Genomic DNA, 17,762 nt, shown 5'->3' with positions numbered 1-17,762 from the left:
CAGAGAGGAGTTTCGCCAGGGGGACGTAATGCGTGGGAGGATCACGCTAGTCCCCCCCAGTTCCCCCTCTCCCCCGAACAGGTGCCCCGACTGACAAGAGGGCGCTAGTGCAGCAACCAGGACACATACCCCACATCCGGCTTCCCACCCGCAGACATGGCCAATTGTGTCTGTAGGGACGCCCGACCAAGCCGGAGGTAACACGGGGATTCGAACTGGCGATCCCTGTGTTGGTAGGCAACGGAATAGACCGCCACGCCACCCAGACGCCCAAGACTTTATTATTGAAACAATGTAACCTGACATTTGCGAATGTGCACTGAGATTGGTAAATGTGTGTTGAGATTTGTGAATGTATATCCAGACAAAGGTATTAGGAAACTTCATAAGTGCATTATGTGTTGACATACTTTCTTCTCCGCTGACCAGAGAGTTGAGCTGATCGTCAACACCAGAGCACACCTCCGTAATGATCCGTTTCTGCACTTCCTGGATCATGTCAAAGTTTGGTACGTTGTATACGTGCTTGTTGTGAGGCGTGGAGGCCATCTCCTTCAGCTCATCCTCATCTGCACCTTTGATGCCTGTAATGAGGAACATGAGACCATGATGTGAACTCCCGAGCTCTTAAACTCGCGCCGTATGACAGCTGCGAAAGAGTTTGCAATAGTTGCACAATTTCATAATATAACAATCAAACTAGAATAAAAGAAAGAGCACTTGACAGTTTGTGAAGTCAAAAGGTAATCTTATAACCAAAAATTGAATGGAAAAATCAGGCCGTTTCCAAGAACGGCCAGATTTTCAACCTGGGAGAACAGTATTCGGCAAAACACCAAACAATAAACCGTACCTAGGACAAATATTTCCACTCCGATGTTCCTGAGTCTTCTAGCATGCTCTTCCACCGGGTCCTGGGATTTTCCATCAGTGATGATCATGGCTACCTTCGGAAAAGCCTTCCTTGATCCAGCTGCTTCCGTAAAGATGTTTTGCTGTAGGTAATCTATGGCGTCACCTTGAGAGAGAGAGAAAGTGAGGGATACGTGTAAGTATATATCACTACTTCATCTGTTGTTCCAGAAAGGAAGTTTAGGTTTTGAGACAGTTTGCAAGGCTACATCTTTGTTTTAGAAATGAGACCAACCAGCCAAGCCATGTCTTACCTGTCATAGTGTTCCCTCCTTTGTATGGCAGGGTGCTGATGGCCCTCAGCAGTTCTCCTCTCTTGGTGTACCGGGTCAGTGGGAACTCGGTGCGAGTGTCCGTGCTGTACTGCACCACCGCCACCCGGGTTTTGTCCTCGCCAATGTCAAACGCTCCCGCCATGGCGCCAATAAAACTACGGATGTGCTTGAAGTTTTCCCTGCCCACGCTCCATGACCCGTCCACCAGGAAAGCCAAGTCCGCTATGGCACTGACAGAACACTCTGGGGAGAGGGAGAGGGGGGGAGAGAGAGAGAGAGAGAGCAAAGAGTAATTTGTAGTATAAAAACAAAATTGTTAAGAAATTGGGTAACACTTTAGTATGGAGAATGTAGTCACCATTAATTAGGTGCTTATTAGCATGCAAATTAGCAACATATTGGCTCTTAATTGGTCATTATTACGTACTCATTAATGCCTTATTCTGCATGGCCTTATTATACAACCAGTAAGCCATTAACTATGAGTTTTCCCTCTATAACCTCAGAATTATTGCTTATTAGTAGTACCATCTCAATATGCTTTGCTTAGTATGGCCTTTATAAGGTGGTAGTACCACAAGAAGAGTTATTCTCCCTTACTAACACTTAATGAATATGGTCTGTTCTTACATAACAAAACACAAAACTACAAGTGTTAATAGTGTTAAATTACTGTAAATTAAGTTTTTGTTACTTAGAATATGTTCCCCATACTAAAGTGACATCTTGATCATTACTAATTCACTAGTAATTAAGTTTTTTTATGTTCCCCATACTAAAGTGTTACCAGAAATTGTGAAACAAACCGGCAAATGCACGGCTTCCTTGATCCAGATTAGGCCCGCTGTGGATTTACTACTCCGTCATGATCTTTGGAAAACTTTAAAATGTAAGCAAGCGTATCATCCATGTCTGGGACTGGACTCGTTCCTGGGCCAGATGTGCTGTTGCGATATTGCCCTATGAGACCCAAGGTGCTGAGGCAGGGCAACGACACCTTCGATCTTGGAAAGATATTCCTAAATTGGCACACCTCTCGCCGTAGCAGCTGAGATACAATCCATCCCCTGACAATAGGCTGGATGGCTCATTGCACGCTCTCTGACATCAAATGAAATACCCACACGAGAACTGCCAAACAGTAAAGTGGTAGAGTCATTCCAGCGGAAAAAGAGACGAAAATCTTGCTTCCATAGACCAAGCCATCGGCAAAGCCCTCACCAGCGATGTTTGCTTTTATGCTTTCAAACCTTGTTGGACTTTAAAATCCCAGATTAAATTCTCTGGAACATTTGGAACGACTCTACCGAAATAATTGGCAGGTTTCAATAGGTGGCCTTAAGTCCCCAATCCCCCAAGTCCCACTGAATCTAAATTCTGTTCTTCACGTCTTGTTATCCCCAATTTCAAAAGGATTTCTTTCCAAACCCTTTGACAGAATGTGAAGAAGAAGAAGATGAAGAAGAAGAAGAAAAAAAACCCAGGGTTTATCCATGCAATTAGGGTGGAAGTGAAAGAGGTGCAATGAGCTTTCTACCAGAAATCAAGTTTTGGAAACATCTGGACCTGGGAGTGCAGTTTTCCGGCAGAGGAACCGACATGGTGAGGGAAAAAGTGAGCGCGATCTCACTGTCACTCATCGACTAAACCGGACGCATGGGGACCGGTTAAAAAAAATTTGTAAAAAAAAAACGAGAGAAAAAAAAATAGACTTCTAATCAAGATAAGTAATACTTTCCGTATCTTTTAAAAAAAAATATAGGAACAACACTCACAGCTAGGTGGTATGTGAGTGACGTTATTAACACTCTGCTTTATGGGATTATGGAAACGATAAAGCATCCCGCCTTCAACATGCACACACACACACACACACACACACACACACACACACACACACACACACACACACACACACACACACACACACACTGCTCCATGACACATAACAGGACCCCCGTCTCTTGGCTCCAAGCCTTCCTCTCGTTCTTTTTTTTTTGATGTGAAGACTGGTTTCAATTAAGGGAACTAATGAGTGCATTTCCAGCCACTGTCTGAACCCCCTGTCTGCTTTCCAGGTGACAACTCGACGCGGGTCTGACCAAATTATTCCGGAGGAGAAATAACATTATGAAGGAAGACCCATGGAAAAACATACCACCACCAACCCCCCCCCAACCACCCCCCCCCCAAAAAAAAGACAACCATGCGGTGGAAGTGGAAAACTGCGGTCGACAGACTTAATTCAGATTTCGGTTGACACATGGGTAAGTAAGCATACTCACTGATTGCATCTGACTGTGGCCTCCTGACTCGTCCGCTGGTGTTACTGGACTGAACTGAAACACAGGAAACACTTGTAGGGTTAGCGGCGCAAATTGCCACCGCTGTTTTATGTGTGCTTTTCACAGCGGAAAAAGGCAAGAAAATCAACACATCATAAAAGCCGCTCCACGGGATCAAAACCACATACACACAAACACATTCTTTCTGCTACATTAGCTATAAACAGTGGGTGATTCAAGCTTCAGTAGACAGATGTGATTCCTTCCTTCCTTCTTCTCTCTCTCTCTCTCTCTCTCTCTCTCTCTCTCTCTCTCTCTCTCTCTCTCTCTCTCTCTCTCTCTCTCTCTCTCTCCTCGTGTGGCCGGAGGAAAACGCTACAATGGGATAAGTTATTCTCTTGTCAAAGTGGAATTTTGCTGAATTTCAGCTTTCCGATCTGTTATCCGTATGCTGCAGGACTGTCTGCTCTGAATTGGCAGATGCCTCGCCCAGATTCCCCGTGGCAGGATAAAGCCCACCGACTCCATTTCTTATCTTTGATGTCACACCAGCAGAGCCCCGCATTAGATATAAACCGAGAAAATGGGAAGGCTTATCGGGATCTCTGAGGCTGAACGGAGTGACCACAGCTGAGTAACATGCGTGAGAAATGGCCATAGCCTCTGAATTTTACGCCAATTAGCCTTAGATCCGGAGATAACGAAACATTTCTTAACAGTACTGGTATGACACTCAGGGTGACTGTTGGACTACTGGAATATGAGGCTAAAAGTGAATATGAAACACCTTTACACACTGACACATGTCAATGCCACACACACTCACCAGCTGAAATATCACTAAAATATCTGTCCAAACCTCAAATACAAAAGTTATCTGTGATAGTTCCTCCTTTAACACACTGTAAAAAATAATCTGCTGGTTTAACTTTAAAAAAAAAGTAAGGCAACCTATTACAAGCCCTTTTACTGGGTAATCTTAACTAGAGTGACTCTAGTTGAGATGACTTTTTTAAATTAAACCAGCAGATTATCTTTTACAGTGCATTCCCGTGACCCTGACAACAGGATAAGCAGTTTGGATAATGGATGGAAGGATGGATGTTACCCGGTCCTTACTGATGACTATCTACAGTACTTATACAGTGCACAACTATTTTACCCGACAACAGACCGAGATACTGAGCACTTACTGGTCAATTGTCCAAAGATAGGGATGCTCTCATCGCTGCCATAGAAGGAGTTGATGGACACCGAGTAGTCCAGCTCAGGGGTCAAGTCAGTGATGGAGGTCGTAGTGACAGAAGAAGGGAGGCTTATTTCTTTTGGCGGTTCATCTAAAAGTGGAAACAGAGAGTCGAGGGCGACCATTAGGGACCAAGAAGAGTCGCATTTGAAAATTTACCAGTTTAGCATCCGTAGTGTTAATCATTCAGAGGTCTAATGTCTATGCTGTTTGTATGGGGGACATCATTCTACCTATCGTGGAAGTGGTCGTTGTTTGACTGACACCAGATCAACTTCTCGGATGTTTTTTTTTTGTTTTGTTGCAGGAATGAGTCTGACATGTGGCTATTCACTTCAAATCAGCGATCAGAAGGGACTGACAGTGTGCGCGGGTCAAAACCTAACTGTTAAGTCGTTGTCTGCTAAGTGGATGGGAACGTTAGTCAGGTCATGAGTTGAAGTAGTGGGTTCATACTCACCTGTGTCTGATACAACTTGTATTCTGAAGCCCTCTACTCTTGTCGAGGGTCTTGTCCATGACATTTCCACTGTTTTCTCATTTAGTATCTTAAATTTCAAGTCTGACGGGGGCTCCACTGCAAACAAGGGATGAAGAAATGTTAACACACATCGGACGTGACGGTTTCTGTATGGCTGCAGCTATTATTTGTGATCAGATCCAAAAAAGCTGAGATCAGGCATTCAACATCGATTCCCAACGACAAACGCTTCACGAATGAAGCGGAGCTGTTCATTGTTGGGGACAGACAAATAGAACTGACAAGTCATTTGTGAGGGCGACAAGTACAACACAGAACAACACCGGGGGAAAGTGTGAGAAGCCATTTCGACAGCAAAATGGCGTTTGTTTGAGTTGGGGAAGCCGAGGTGGCCGACAACTCAAGCACTGGAATACAACACGTGTGCACGACTTCATACAATCTTTACCAAAGTGCAGACACTGAGTGAACCATCCAACACATGCTGAGTGCAGGCATTACAACGCATGCCCCGACTTAACAATTACTTTTTTTTTTTTTTTTTTTTGATGGAGGTGATCTTTGAATCACAAAAGTACAAGTACTTCATTCACACTTTTTTGATTATACAATGGACTCATGGTTGCCGGTTGGTTGTGTTGAGGTAGCCCTGATAGAATTGAACAAGATATGTTATATATACAGAGTATATAAACATATTGAGGTAATATAATGTGAGGTGATGTGTGGCTTATGAAGGTTATGACTCTTTTACAACAGTGATTGGCACGCATCCATTGCAAACCTCTCAAAAAGAATACACAAATTTGTCACTTGGAGACGTTTTGTGTACTTTCTTTTTGCTGGCAGCATAAAAATGCATGAGAAGGCATGAAGGCACGAGATGACCATCCAAATGAGGATCCTTTTTTTTATACAAGAGACACTGCAGGAGGACACAGCTGTACACATTGCAATAAACACAGTCGACAGATGCAGTCCGACAAAACGCGCCTGCACATCAAGCGGATATTGATCACAGCGTCATGCATCGTGTACATGAGAAAGTTGTTTGGCTCAACAACTTTGATGGACTGGACGGTAGGTTTCCATGTACAGTGGGGGACCACACAGACAGAGATGACAAACGTATTTTAAAATGATATTCTTTCTTTGCCGGTTCTTTGGCATGCAGCCACGGTGGGTGAACCGGTCAAAGAAAGTTTAAACCAAGCCGGACTTAGTTTAAAGGGAGTCCATGCGGTGAACATGGACAGGAGGGCGCCCAGGTAAATGCGAAAAGCAACAAAGAGCTGACTTCCAAAATGTCACATTTATATTTGAATTTATACTCATGGATCAAAAGATGGAAAAATGTGGTCTTAATTTACCAGATCTTTAATCGTGCATCAGCCGTCCATGTGAGAGTTGCACGTCCCCCCCCTTTTTTTTTTTCTCCCAAATTACCCCACTCTTCTGAGCTGTCCCAGTTGCTGCTCCACCCCCTCTGCTGATCCGGGGAGGGCTGCAGACTACCACATGCCTCCTCCGATACATGTGGAGTCGCCAGCCGCTTCTTTTCACCTGACAGTGAGGAGTTTCGCCAGGGGGACGTAGCGCATGGGACGATTGCACTATTCCCCCCCAGTTCCCCCTCCCCTCCGAACAGGCGCCCCGACCGACCAGAGGAGGCGCTAGTGTGGCAACCGAGACATATAACCCACATCCGTGTTCCCACCCGCAGACACGGCCAATTGTGTCTGTAGGGACGCCCGACCAAGCCGGAGGTAACACGGGGATCCGAACCAGCGATCCCCGTGTTGGTAGACAACGGAATAGACCGCCACGCCACCCGGACGCCCAGAGAGTCGCAGGTTTTAAACTATGGGATGTTTCATTTTGGAATCAGACTCTTCATTTGGAGAAAAAAAACAAAAAACTCTGTGCTAAGGGCAAACAGTACGTTTGCAGGTGCAGCTAAACATCATGGACAATAATGGAGAGATGCTGAACCACTAGCTGTAATTCTAAATACTGAAGTATAAACTACATACTACTACTACTACATGTCTTCTTTATACATGCACAATAATCCAGGTGAGAAAAATCCCACAAAGTTGACTCAGTTCATCTGGACGCATCATTTACTGCGAGAGAAACCAACTCTCTCCATAAATGTTGTGTCCAGATGAACTGAGTCAACTTTGTGGGATATACACTGCCACAGTGCACACGGGCCTCGTAACATGCACGCCCCAACGTGCCACTGGAGAACTAGAGCAAGACACAGCATGCATGAATATTTTAACAGGCTTTTTAACAGGTCCGCACAATGTAATTTGCGCCATCCAAATAGGACCAACTTATCATACTAGCCTAGGCAGACCCTAACTCTTCGTCCTAGGTACGGGTCCATGATGGGGATAATGTATACCAAAATGTGCATGCAGAGACTGGAACTGAGAGTCTCAACAAGGAGCGCTGGCTCTATCAGTACATGCAAAACTGTTCAGCAGAACTGGGGCCCGGGGGGAGCATGAATATCATTCTAAAATACACTTGGAGGAGGAAGCCACAGCTTGGGACACACTGAATGCACAGGCAGATGACAAATAGGACAACGCGTCCTTCAAAAAAAATAAAAAAAAGTAAACGAGAAAAGCTGGGACTGGAGGATCACCAACCTGGCACATCAACTCAAGGAGCCGGGGCGGGCCGGTTTTCCCCCTCGTTTGTCCACGAATACTCATCTCCAACACCAAACGCTCTTAAGAGATGTCGTTACAGTGTGTGTGTGTGTGTGTGTGTGTGTGTGTGTGTGTGTGTGTGTGTGTGTGTGTGTGTGTGTGTGTGTGTGTGTGTGTGTGTGTGTGAGTGTGACTGTGAGACATTTCGGATGAAGGGTCACTCACGGTCTTCGCAACACGTTTGCCTCTCCAGCTTTTTCCATCCCGAGATGATGTTAGCACGCTATATCGGATCGCTACGTGTATTTTCTTTGGCTACATCTCAATGCATTAAAAAAATACTGCAGATAGAGAAAAAGGACATTGTCATGGTAACAACCTGTGGTTCACATCAACAACGACCTGCACGGGAGCGGCGGTTCTCCCCTGCCGGGCCTACGGAGGAGGCGTATCCCATCCCCTCCCTAATGAAGGACACCTTGCCGGCTGGCTCCCGGAGGCCGGAGTCTGTTTTCTCTTGTGTGAGAAAGCTCAGTCTCCAGCCAGCCGTCCTGGGTCTGTGCTACTGCCAGGAGGGGAGACCAAGAGGAGGAGGAGGAAAGAACACCGACTCCCCCCGAAGAGGCCGAACAGATGCCAAAGTAATTCCGCAACATGTGCTGACATTAAACATTACTGCATATTAGCTTTCCATATGGACTGCAACTCAGCGTTTTTTAGCGAATGCCCGCAAAAAAGAGCGAGCCTCAGAAAGGCTCTTTGTCCTTGTGCTGTCTGTGGATTAATTTGCGATTCTCGTATTACATCTTTCCATTCGGCTAGTGAAGATATATGGGAGTAGACATGAGACTCCTCTCCCCTTGCTGAGTTTTCAGCAGCAGCGAGAAAGAGAAAAAAAAAAGCGGGGGGGGGGGTCAGAAGTTTTCCATTTCACATTTCCATATCGGGGGGTTTTTTTTTTTTTGGCCTTATTTGGACTCAAACATGTTTTGTGTATCAAATTACTTTTCGTGTCACGTTTTGTTTGAACTAACCACAGATTATTAGCAGTTGGTAATTACTCCCCGTGAGTCACGTACCGTCTATGTAATGATACACTGCACACTATAGATGTGTGTGTTTTTATAATTAATTGGCTTTTATTGCTACACGTGCAGCGTTATCACTAAAAACACAGGTGTCGAGGTCAAAGCGGATACTTATTAATGACTGTGCATCATCAGGTTCGACGATGCATCCGCTGTGGGGCCAGTGCAGACTGGATCGGCCCAGGTTTACAACACACTACGTCATTATAAATAAGCCGGATGTAAGGGATCCGATATTTCTATGCATGCACACCGTCAGTTTAGCAGTGCGTCTAGCGGCTATGATCTTGGAAGCAGAACAGAGTGTTTCTGTTGCAAAACTGAAATGGCAGGAGTTCCTCTGCCAGCCCCGAAACTACTTTTGCTCAGACCCTCTCGCGTGTCCCCCGTTGTCTACAGACACGTAATTGGAAATTGCAAAAGAAACAAACTTTAAGATACATCGATATCTGATCTCCGCCAAATCCGGATGAGAAAATTACTTCGGGGGGGTACACCGGTTTAAACTGCTTAAATTACAGCCCGAATCAAAGTGGGGTTTGTGTTTTGACATCAAAGGCCGAAGTGAGTCTAGAGGGAAGTACACATGGATGGAATCTGCTGCAAACGGCATTATGAAAACATATGACAACGCGGCAGCAACTCGGCAGGGTACACGTTTTAGCAGGCAGGTCTGAAATAGACACAAATAGCATACACATGAGACTGGGTATCACTTTATTCAATTTGTCAATACAGATGCTCAATACAGTATTTCCATGTGATCGCTCTGACTGAAAAAACAAATAAAGAACAAAACTACCTTCAAACAGCCAACAGAGGAAGCTGGAGAGAGAGAGAGAGAGAGAGAGAGAGAGAGAGAGAGAGAGAGAGAGAGAGAGAGAGAGAGAGAGAGAGAGAGAGAGAGAGAGAGAGAGAGAGAGAGTGTTTGGTGTTTGTGAGAGCGAGAGAGAGAGGGAGAGGGAGAGAGAGAGAGAGAGAGAGAGAGAGAGAGAGAGAGAGAGAGAGAGAGAGAGAGAGAGAGAGAGAGAGAGAGAGAGAGAGAGAGAGAGCGAGAGTGTTTGGTGTTTGTGAGAGAGCGAGAGAGAGAGAGAGAGAGAGAGAGAGAGAGAGAGAGAGAGAGAGAGAGAGAGAGAGAGAGAGAGAGAGAGAGAGAGAGAGAGAGAGAGAGAGAGAGTTTGGTGTTAGTGAGAGAGCGAGGGAGAGAGGGAGAGAGAGAGAGAGAGAGCTCTCTAAGGGCCCTGAGAGGAAGTGTAAAGGAGAAAAGGGTGGTGTGTGTGTGTGTGTGTGTTGGGGAGGGGGTGTTTAAACCGAGGGTGGTGGTCGCATTTACCTTGAGCCTCTACGGAGGAGAGCAGAACTGCGAGCAGGGCAGCCGTGGCTAGCGTTAGGCCCGTCGTCATGTTTGCAGCTGCTCTGGGGTCAGCAGCGCAGGAAGCGGTCTGGGAACAGAGGGAAGTGCGGTTCAGTCGCGATCCGAGGGCCCAACGCTCGGGCACAGCCACCGGGCTCGCTCAGCGCGTGGCGTGGCTGAGACGAGCCGGGGGACAAATTGGTGTCCGATGGAGGGGGGGGGGGGGCATTACGGGAAATTTCAAATTGATGTCCCGAGGATGGGCACAAACAAAAATGTTTTCGACGGGGGCGGGCGACATTTGACGAGAATTAAATCAAGTCTAAATAGTTGTTTCATCGACTCCGGGGAACAGCAGATTGTTTGACCGGATGACAAACTGGACGTGTATGTACGCGCAGAAACAGCGCGTCGTGATTTATATTCGGTTTTAGGCTACGGCGGCGGCTCCTCTCCATACAGTGGCGTATGCGCGCCCTCTAGCGTACAGAGGCGCATACTGCAGTTTGAGAGGACATGGAAGTCGCTATGCATTTCATTTGGCCCTTCGTTATAAGGAGCCAATCGCTAAAAAGAATATCCAAATACTACCCAAAATAACCGCACCCCACATTTACAATAAAAAAACAACACGTACACTCATCTGTTGAAAAGATTACTGTGAAGACTTATTCACCAGTTGCAATTACTCCAACCAATCGTGTTTTCGGCAAATTCAATTAAGCAACTTGATTTCTGATATTTTTAAATGGCATATAAAGCATTCTCGAGCACCTCATTCTATCGCTTACAGTCCCTCCACCCACAAAACGTTAAGGATATAAGATGCGACTGGACTTGATATCAGAAATGGGAAGACCTGGTGAACATAACTGACACAAACTAGACAACAATCCAGCAAGACCTGAGAGAAAACCTACTGTCATCTCTCAGTGAAACGGTTCAATTTGCAGTGCAACGTTAACAACAGGCACTCAAAGAGAAGAAGTCTCCAAAACAAAGTATTCTCGAATATCAAATTATTATTTTTTTGTCTATAGCACGTCCGTGTCATAAAACGTATGGCACAAAAAAAGAAAAAAAAAGATTATAGTAAATAGAACCAGCCAACTCACCCCCCTAAAAAAAAAACCCCGAAAAAATAACCAGCAGATTTTCAGCGCAGCCTCCTGCTCTGGACACGAGGATCCTCCTCTCTCTCCTCTCCTGTCCTGCTACTGGAAGCTCCTCCAGCAAAGCCTCTTTCCAAGTGGGAAGAATCTTTCCATAACCGGCTACTTAATAGGGGGCAGTTCCCAACTCTCGTTTTACCATCACAGGGTTTCTTACGAAAAACCTGACAGTAAAAAAAGATGTAGGCTGTGCACCCCCCCATCACCACCACCCCTTCCCCTAAAAAAAAAAAAAAGACGGATAACTTCTGGAAATTGCATGTTTCTTTGGCACTCCTTGGGTTATTTTGTACTCTCTAAACAAGAAAACCACGAATAAACCCCAAGACCCGGGGAAAACAGTTATGTTTCATTCATCGACTTGCAGGACAGATTACATGGCATTTACTTCCAAGGCATAAATTGGCTTCTCTTCTTCTTCTTCTTCTTTAGTTTTTCCAAACGTTTACTTGAAACGGAAGTTACTACTTTTTTATGACATAGTAATCTTGGATAATGCGCAAAAAAATGTTAAGACAAATGAATGAGACGTTCTTTGTGAAGGTTTGTCAGTTCCTGACCTTTTTTCTTTCTTTTTACAGTGAAGCTGTCTGAGATATTATTAGGTGTGAGCTCCGCTGGATAGGCTCACCTTTGTTAAACGCGACTAATAGGAACAACATGATCGTTACTAAGCGGCCGCAGTTTACACGTGTGATCCTTTGGCGCCCTCTAGTGTTCGACAGCACGGCATACACCCTTGTGATGGGAGTTTTCCACACATCAGCACTTCAAAAGGGGGCAAACCAGCCGCATAACTGTGGTGGTATTTTTTTTTTTTTTTTTTAATAAACATTTGGTCCTTCATCCCACGGCGCAATAAATACAAAGGCTTCCTTTCACTGAAATGCTTATGCGAGGATCCTTCACGAAGTAAGGGCAAGTGGATTACAGGTTTGACTCCAGGGATAGTTTAAGCATTAATTTATGTATTGATGTTTTGTCTGGTTACTTAGACACAAACTCCACACAGAATTTGTGTCTACGTAACCAGACAAAACGTGTCTGCGTGGGTTTCCTCCCGGTGCTCCGATTTCCTCCCACAGTCCAAAAACATGTAGGTCAGGCGAATCGGCCGCATTAAACTGTCCCTTGGTGGGAATGTGTGTGTGCGTGTGTGTGTGTGTGTGTGTGTGTGTGCGTGTGTGTGTGTGTGTGTGTGTGTGTGTGAGCCCTGTGCTGGACTGGCAGCCTGTCCAGAGTGTCTCCACGCCTGCCGCCCAATGGCTGCTGGGATAGGCTCCAGCATCCCCCGCAACCCTGAGAGCAGGATAAGCAGTTTGGATAATGGATGGACTTAGACACAATGCATAAATAGACACACATACATACACACACACGCACACACACGCTCGTTTTTTCATGTCAATTATACATACATACGCAACGACAATGCGCAACGACACTGGCACACAGCAGAAAAATGTACAGTTAAGGGTCCGAGCCTTCAGCCCTCTACTGTGTTCGTTTCCATGCTGTGATTTTATGTACACGTTTACCCGACTGCACAACCAACATCCGCTTGGGACAAGCGAGCAAGCGAGAAAGAAAGCGAGCAATAAAGAAAAGCTTCACAGCAGGACTGCCATTTCTGCTTGCTGGCGTAACCGCTCAAGGTAGTTCCTATATGGTGAAGCTGCTGTCAAACTCATTACCAACAGGAGGATGACCTTTGAGCCGGGGCGGGGGGGGGGGGTCCCATGGCACCATGCCATTTCACCACGTTAAACCTCAACTTTCACCCAAAATACATGTCCTCAAGTGTTTCAAATTTCCTAAGTTCCCCTGAATTCGTGCAGCCGAGCCGTCATCTCATGTGCGTGCAACAACGCTCTCTGAAGTCTCCTCGAGTACTGTTGCCAATCAGATCCCTGTAACAACTTCACTTCCCAAAACAGATGTCTCGACTCTGTTTCACTTGAGTCGGATAATTGAGAGGTGTTCTCAGATCAACATCTGACATGATGTCCCTGGGCTGTGATATCAATCAGATTCATTTTAGAAGTGGGGTTGGGGTCAGTGCTAGGGTTTAACCTAAGGTCAGCATATCAACCGTTGATCCGAAAACATCTCGTACTTGCAGTCACCAGGATGTGCATTTCAATCTCGACCCCCCATGCACAGTCCTGGTTTAAGGAGGGGCAGCTGTCAATCTCCCGTTACACACAGAGGGCCGTTTTGCCGGACTCAGATTAAGTCTAGTCGTTGATTAAATTCAATTTTGAATGGAGATTCTTTTTTTAGGCTACTGAGGACCATTCTGACTGGTAGCTAATGAACATATTTGGTAATATAGGCTATTTTTTTGGTTTGTTCTGCCCCCCCCATCTAAAACCTTGGTGTTAGATGATTAAGACATTTAGAGATAAAAGAAAGATGGCATACAATATCAGTAAGTCACAGATTTATTGTAACTTCAAATCATATTGTTGCAACTGTCTCTTCCCTCTTCCAACACACTCAATTCAATAATCTGTTTATCAGAAATCTACTTCAAAGGCAAGCACCATCATCTGAGGTATGTTTACATTTATCATTTGCACTTAATTAATTGTACAATCAATAAATACTGATCCCAAAAATATATTGAATTTTTGATAGGACAAATAATCTCCCAGTTTACAAATCTGCACAACAGAGATTTTGTGTTGCACTGATGCACAATGAAAAATACAGTTGAATAGGTCAACTATGCCTTCTTGGGCATTGCTGCATTCAACAACTCATATACGACGTAGCCACTGCCTGTGAAGAGATCAGAAAAATATTTTAAAAGACGCGTTAACAAAAAACAGCACACAAAGTAACTTACTTTAATCACAAAAAACACCCTAAATACTGGATTATCAAATGATATGAGGTACTGCGAAGTTAACGTTCACCCAGTTATCATGGTAACTTTAGGGTAATGTGCTCATTCACATCAAATAGATGACAACAGTCATTTCAGCATGATCTATCAAATTCCTCATGAATGTGGACGTACCAAAAACTGTGAGAGCCATTGTGGCTCTGTACAGAAGAGCATCCTTGGAACCACCCTTCAGATGAACAGGAATACCATTGTCCTCCTGTTTAAACAAAGGAGTCATGCAATCACAAAATGACAGTCCACCAAAATGATTCACCAGAAGAATGCCACTTTGGTTTAATAGGTGGCGTTTGTAGAAATCTTGTAAATTAATAGAGGGTATGCATTGACGTCACTTTCCCACTGGAACACACCCCCTCAGTCGCGGTGAGTGGCAAAACATCCTGCAACATGGCTGCTTCTAGTAGGGGAAACAATGAAACCGGGATTATAACGCAAGATTATCTGCTTAAATTATAGGAAATTGGATTTGACAGTGACCCGTACAGTTTACCAAATAACCAGTGGACCATGGACATTAACATTTGGCCACAAATCAAGTTTCCTGATATTTATGTACTTGATTTCTATGCCAGGGAAATACACAAAGCAAAGCCTGAAGGTATACAAAAGTCTTAACGCTTGGTCGTACTTCCAAGGCAGGATTTGTTGGCGAAATTAAAGTGACAAGGACACCAATGGACGTTCTGGTTGTATGTGGACAGGTTTGTACAAATATTTCTTATTTTATTAAGTTACAACTGTGAAAACTGTTAATGTTGAGCCAACCATGCTCCCCTTTGTTTGTAGAACACAACAGAAAGACATTTTAAAAAAATATGCTGACAAAAACTTATGAAAGATGCTAAATATTTAATTGATGAGTAGTCAATACAGCATATGACTTCATGATTTTACCGTTTCACGTTACACAAAAATCCAACATAGCCTAACATTAGCCTACCTGACACAAAATGGGAACCGCAAGTCCACAATTCGGTGCCTGGATTCCAGTTGTTTCTGCGAATTGCAGCGATCCATTTGTTTCTCTTTACCTTATCTTTCGGTAGTCTGTAAAAAGATAACTCCGATTTCTTGTGAAATCTATTAGTGCAGTCTATCACACAACAGCTCTTCCCCATTTTAGATGCGTTTTCGCTGTATTCAAGCTGGACGTTAACGCTGCAACCCAGTCTTTTGCCACTCAGTGCCGCGTTACCGCTGTGAGTTCCGTATCTGTGACGTCACCCGCATACCCTCTATATAAGTCAAATATGAATTTGTCAAAAAAAAAAGGCAGAGGACGGTATGCATTTTTGCAAGTGCTTAAGACTGAGGGTAATATTGCTCTGTCTTTAATATTAGGTTTCACCTGTTTCACAAGCATTACTACTAATTCTATAATTAGCCGGCATACCACTTCAAAATCTCTGGGTGATCTACTCCACTCAGCAGAGAATTACAATACAGTATGCAGACAAGCAGTAACAATTTTTTTTTTTTTTTGCTCTAAAATGTAGAAGCAAGGGTAGGCTATGCATTCACTATGGATAATGAGATTTGTCATACTGTGCAGAGATCAACAAAGCCTGCAACTATTGTTTATGCTTCAGTTTCACACCACATGCATAATTAGTAATGCTCCAGCCTCAGCTATAACCTAAAGTCATTTGAAAATCCCAGGGGAAGACCCCACAATACATACTTATCTCTCAGGCTACAAAGGGGAAAAAACAAAATTCTTTCTCCAGAACCTGGGAATAAAGTCAAAACTGTATCATTGACATTAACTTTCACATTACCTTTATTGTAAGATGCTGATATTTTATCTTAACTTGGATACATACATTTGAAAATAATAAATCCAGCTAAGCAACCATTTCAGTCATAATAAAAAAATACATATCTGTCTAACATGAGGTTATCTAGTAAAACACAGTGAATTTCTAGACTTCAAGTAAGTCAAGTTAGTTGTTGTGAAAATGAATCATCAGCATGTGAGATCTACCAAATTTGAGATGTGACGTTGAAAAGGCTTATACTATATTTACGAACTACTGCTGAAACACTGCCTCATAAATCAGTTTTTACTGCCTTACTTTTGGTTTTGGTAAATGGTAAAGGACATCTTTACCATACATGTGAAATATAACATGATCCCAAATTTATTCTTCTGAAGTGTTTAGAGAAAGAAGAGTCTTCCTCAATGCTCGATACCTCTGACCTTGAAGATACCACAGCTTCATGAAAAATGTGTCATCAAGTTAGACCAGAGGCTTAATTAGATTTTAATGTAGGTGGCATCAAAAGTTTAGAAAGGATGCCTCCAGACTTGGATTTTGTTTTTGTTTTTACCTGAAACAGCCTCTGTTTTTCTTTGACCATGTTGTCAATCTGTCTGCGGGCACTGCTGGTGATGGTCCGCTTGTACAGCTGGCCAAATCCCTAAGAGGAAAAAGCAGTCACTTGATGTTTGTGGTTTTTATAAGTACATTTTATTAATGAAAATAAATGGAAAGATTATTAGACGATGGTGTGTGCTGGAGGGGATGGAATACCAAAAATGGATGCCTGGCTAATGCGCAACTGATTCAACCTGGAACAATGGTATGACATTATAAATGCCTCTCTTCTTGATTGAACACTAATTAGTGATCGGCCACTAGGGGGCAAGTTTGCAAAACAACTTCTACCAATGGTATGAGGGCATTATAAAATTAGCTAATATGGCATCTATAATACTTCAATTTCCAAAATGAAATGGCTCTAGGCCTAGTTTGATTCAATATCCACATAGTACATCAGCATAATGTCCTATACGGATAGCTTATCAGTAAATTAGTATATTCTGGTATAAACCTATAACTAAAAACAGCAATAGTACAGCAGCTAATTAAAATGTATTAACGTAATATATGTTTTATCTGCTCAAAAGTGGCTACTACTGTACTTATTAAGTTCACTTTGGCAAAATAAAGTTATTCTGTTGTATCCTGTTCCAATTTGCTGTATCTGTTAGCTAGCATTAGCTTAAAGACTCTAAGCTACTAGCCAACGATTACTGACATATTTACAGCTCTCGCTAATCGGTGTTACGAACAAACAACCAGCTGGAGCCAAATCACACGGCACTTAGCGTTTGTCTAAACGTATAAATTAAGTATGCTCCACGGATACGTTACCGTTAGTCGTCTGTACATTTTGGCAAACTTGTATGGTGAACTAGGACGAGGGCACAAGGGCGACCGACAGCTTGATTTCCCACAATCCTTTGAATGAAACGTCACATCCGGTCACGAGCGCCAAATTTTTTTATTTATTTATAGATTTTTATGTCGGCATTATCAGCGAAGACAACCGAGAAGAACGAGTTTTTATTACTTGCGGCTTTCG

General features: G+C 43.7%; 2 protein-coding genes across 3 annotated transcripts in view; both read right to left on the bottom strand.

Moving 5' to 3' along the window:
* LOC130126789 (collagen alpha-1(XII) chain-like) overlaps positions 1-11,545 on the bottom strand; it is an 81,430-nt gene extending 69,885 nt beyond the window's left edge. Inside the window, exons 1-8 of one of the 2 annotated variants that reach the window (XM_056296419.1) lie at positions 11,423-11,545; positions 10,287-10,395; positions 5,179-5,295; positions 4,666-4,809; positions 3,473-3,526; positions 1,167-1,430; positions 854-1,018; positions 411-584 (exon numbers count right to left, since the gene is read on the bottom strand). In XM_056296419.1, coding sequence (XP_056152394.1) covers positions 411-584; positions 854-1,018; positions 1,167-1,430; positions 3,473-3,526; positions 4,666-4,809; positions 5,179-5,295; positions 10,287-10,356 — 988 coding nt within the window. In that variant the 5' untranslated portion in view covers positions 10,357-10,395; positions 11,423-11,545. Of the gene's footprint in view, positions 1-410; positions 585-853; positions 1,019-1,166; positions 1,431-3,472; positions 3,527-4,665; positions 4,810-5,178; positions 5,296-10,286; positions 10,516-11,422 lie in introns of those variants that run through there. The other variant, XM_056296420.1, reaches the window with a different exon arrangement.
* A 2,362-nt stretch (positions 11,546-13,907) lies between these two features.
* On the bottom strand, positions 13,908-17,679 carry LOC130126268 (cytochrome c oxidase subunit 7A2, mitochondrial-like). The gene is made up of 4 exons (XM_056295708.1): positions 17,552-17,679; positions 16,725-16,814; positions 14,505-14,589; positions 13,908-14,263 (listed from the first exon to the last, which is right to left on the bottom strand). Exons 1-4 carry the CDS (start codon positions 17,567-17,569, stop codon positions 14,208-14,210), a joined length of 249 nt encoding a protein of 82 aa, XP_056151683.1. The 5' UTR covers positions 17,570-17,679; the 3' UTR covers positions 13,908-14,207.
* Positions 17,680-17,762: the final 83 nt, after the last annotated feature.

The sequence above is a fragment of the Lampris incognitus genome, chromosome 16, assembly GCF_029633865.1.
Source record: "Lampris incognitus isolate fLamInc1 chromosome 16, fLamInc1.hap2, whole genome shotgun sequence".
Taxonomy (NCBI): domain Eukaryota; kingdom Metazoa; phylum Chordata; class Actinopteri; order Lampriformes; family Lampridae; genus Lampris; species Lampris incognitus.
This window is presented reverse-complemented; position numbering and strand designations above follow the sequence as displayed.

Excerpts from the sequence above, each read along its gene's own strand:
- LOC130126268 (XM_056295708.1), bottom strand. Across the intron at positions 14,590-16,724 it reads AAAAACAGAGGCTGTTTCAG|GAGGACAATGGTATTCCTGT; the intron begins GTAAAAACAAAA and ends TTGTTTAAACAG. Across the intron at positions 14,264-14,504 it reads AATGGCTCTCACAGTTTTTG|GCAGTGGCTACGTCGTATAT; the intron begins GTACGTCCACAT and ends ATCTCTTCACAG.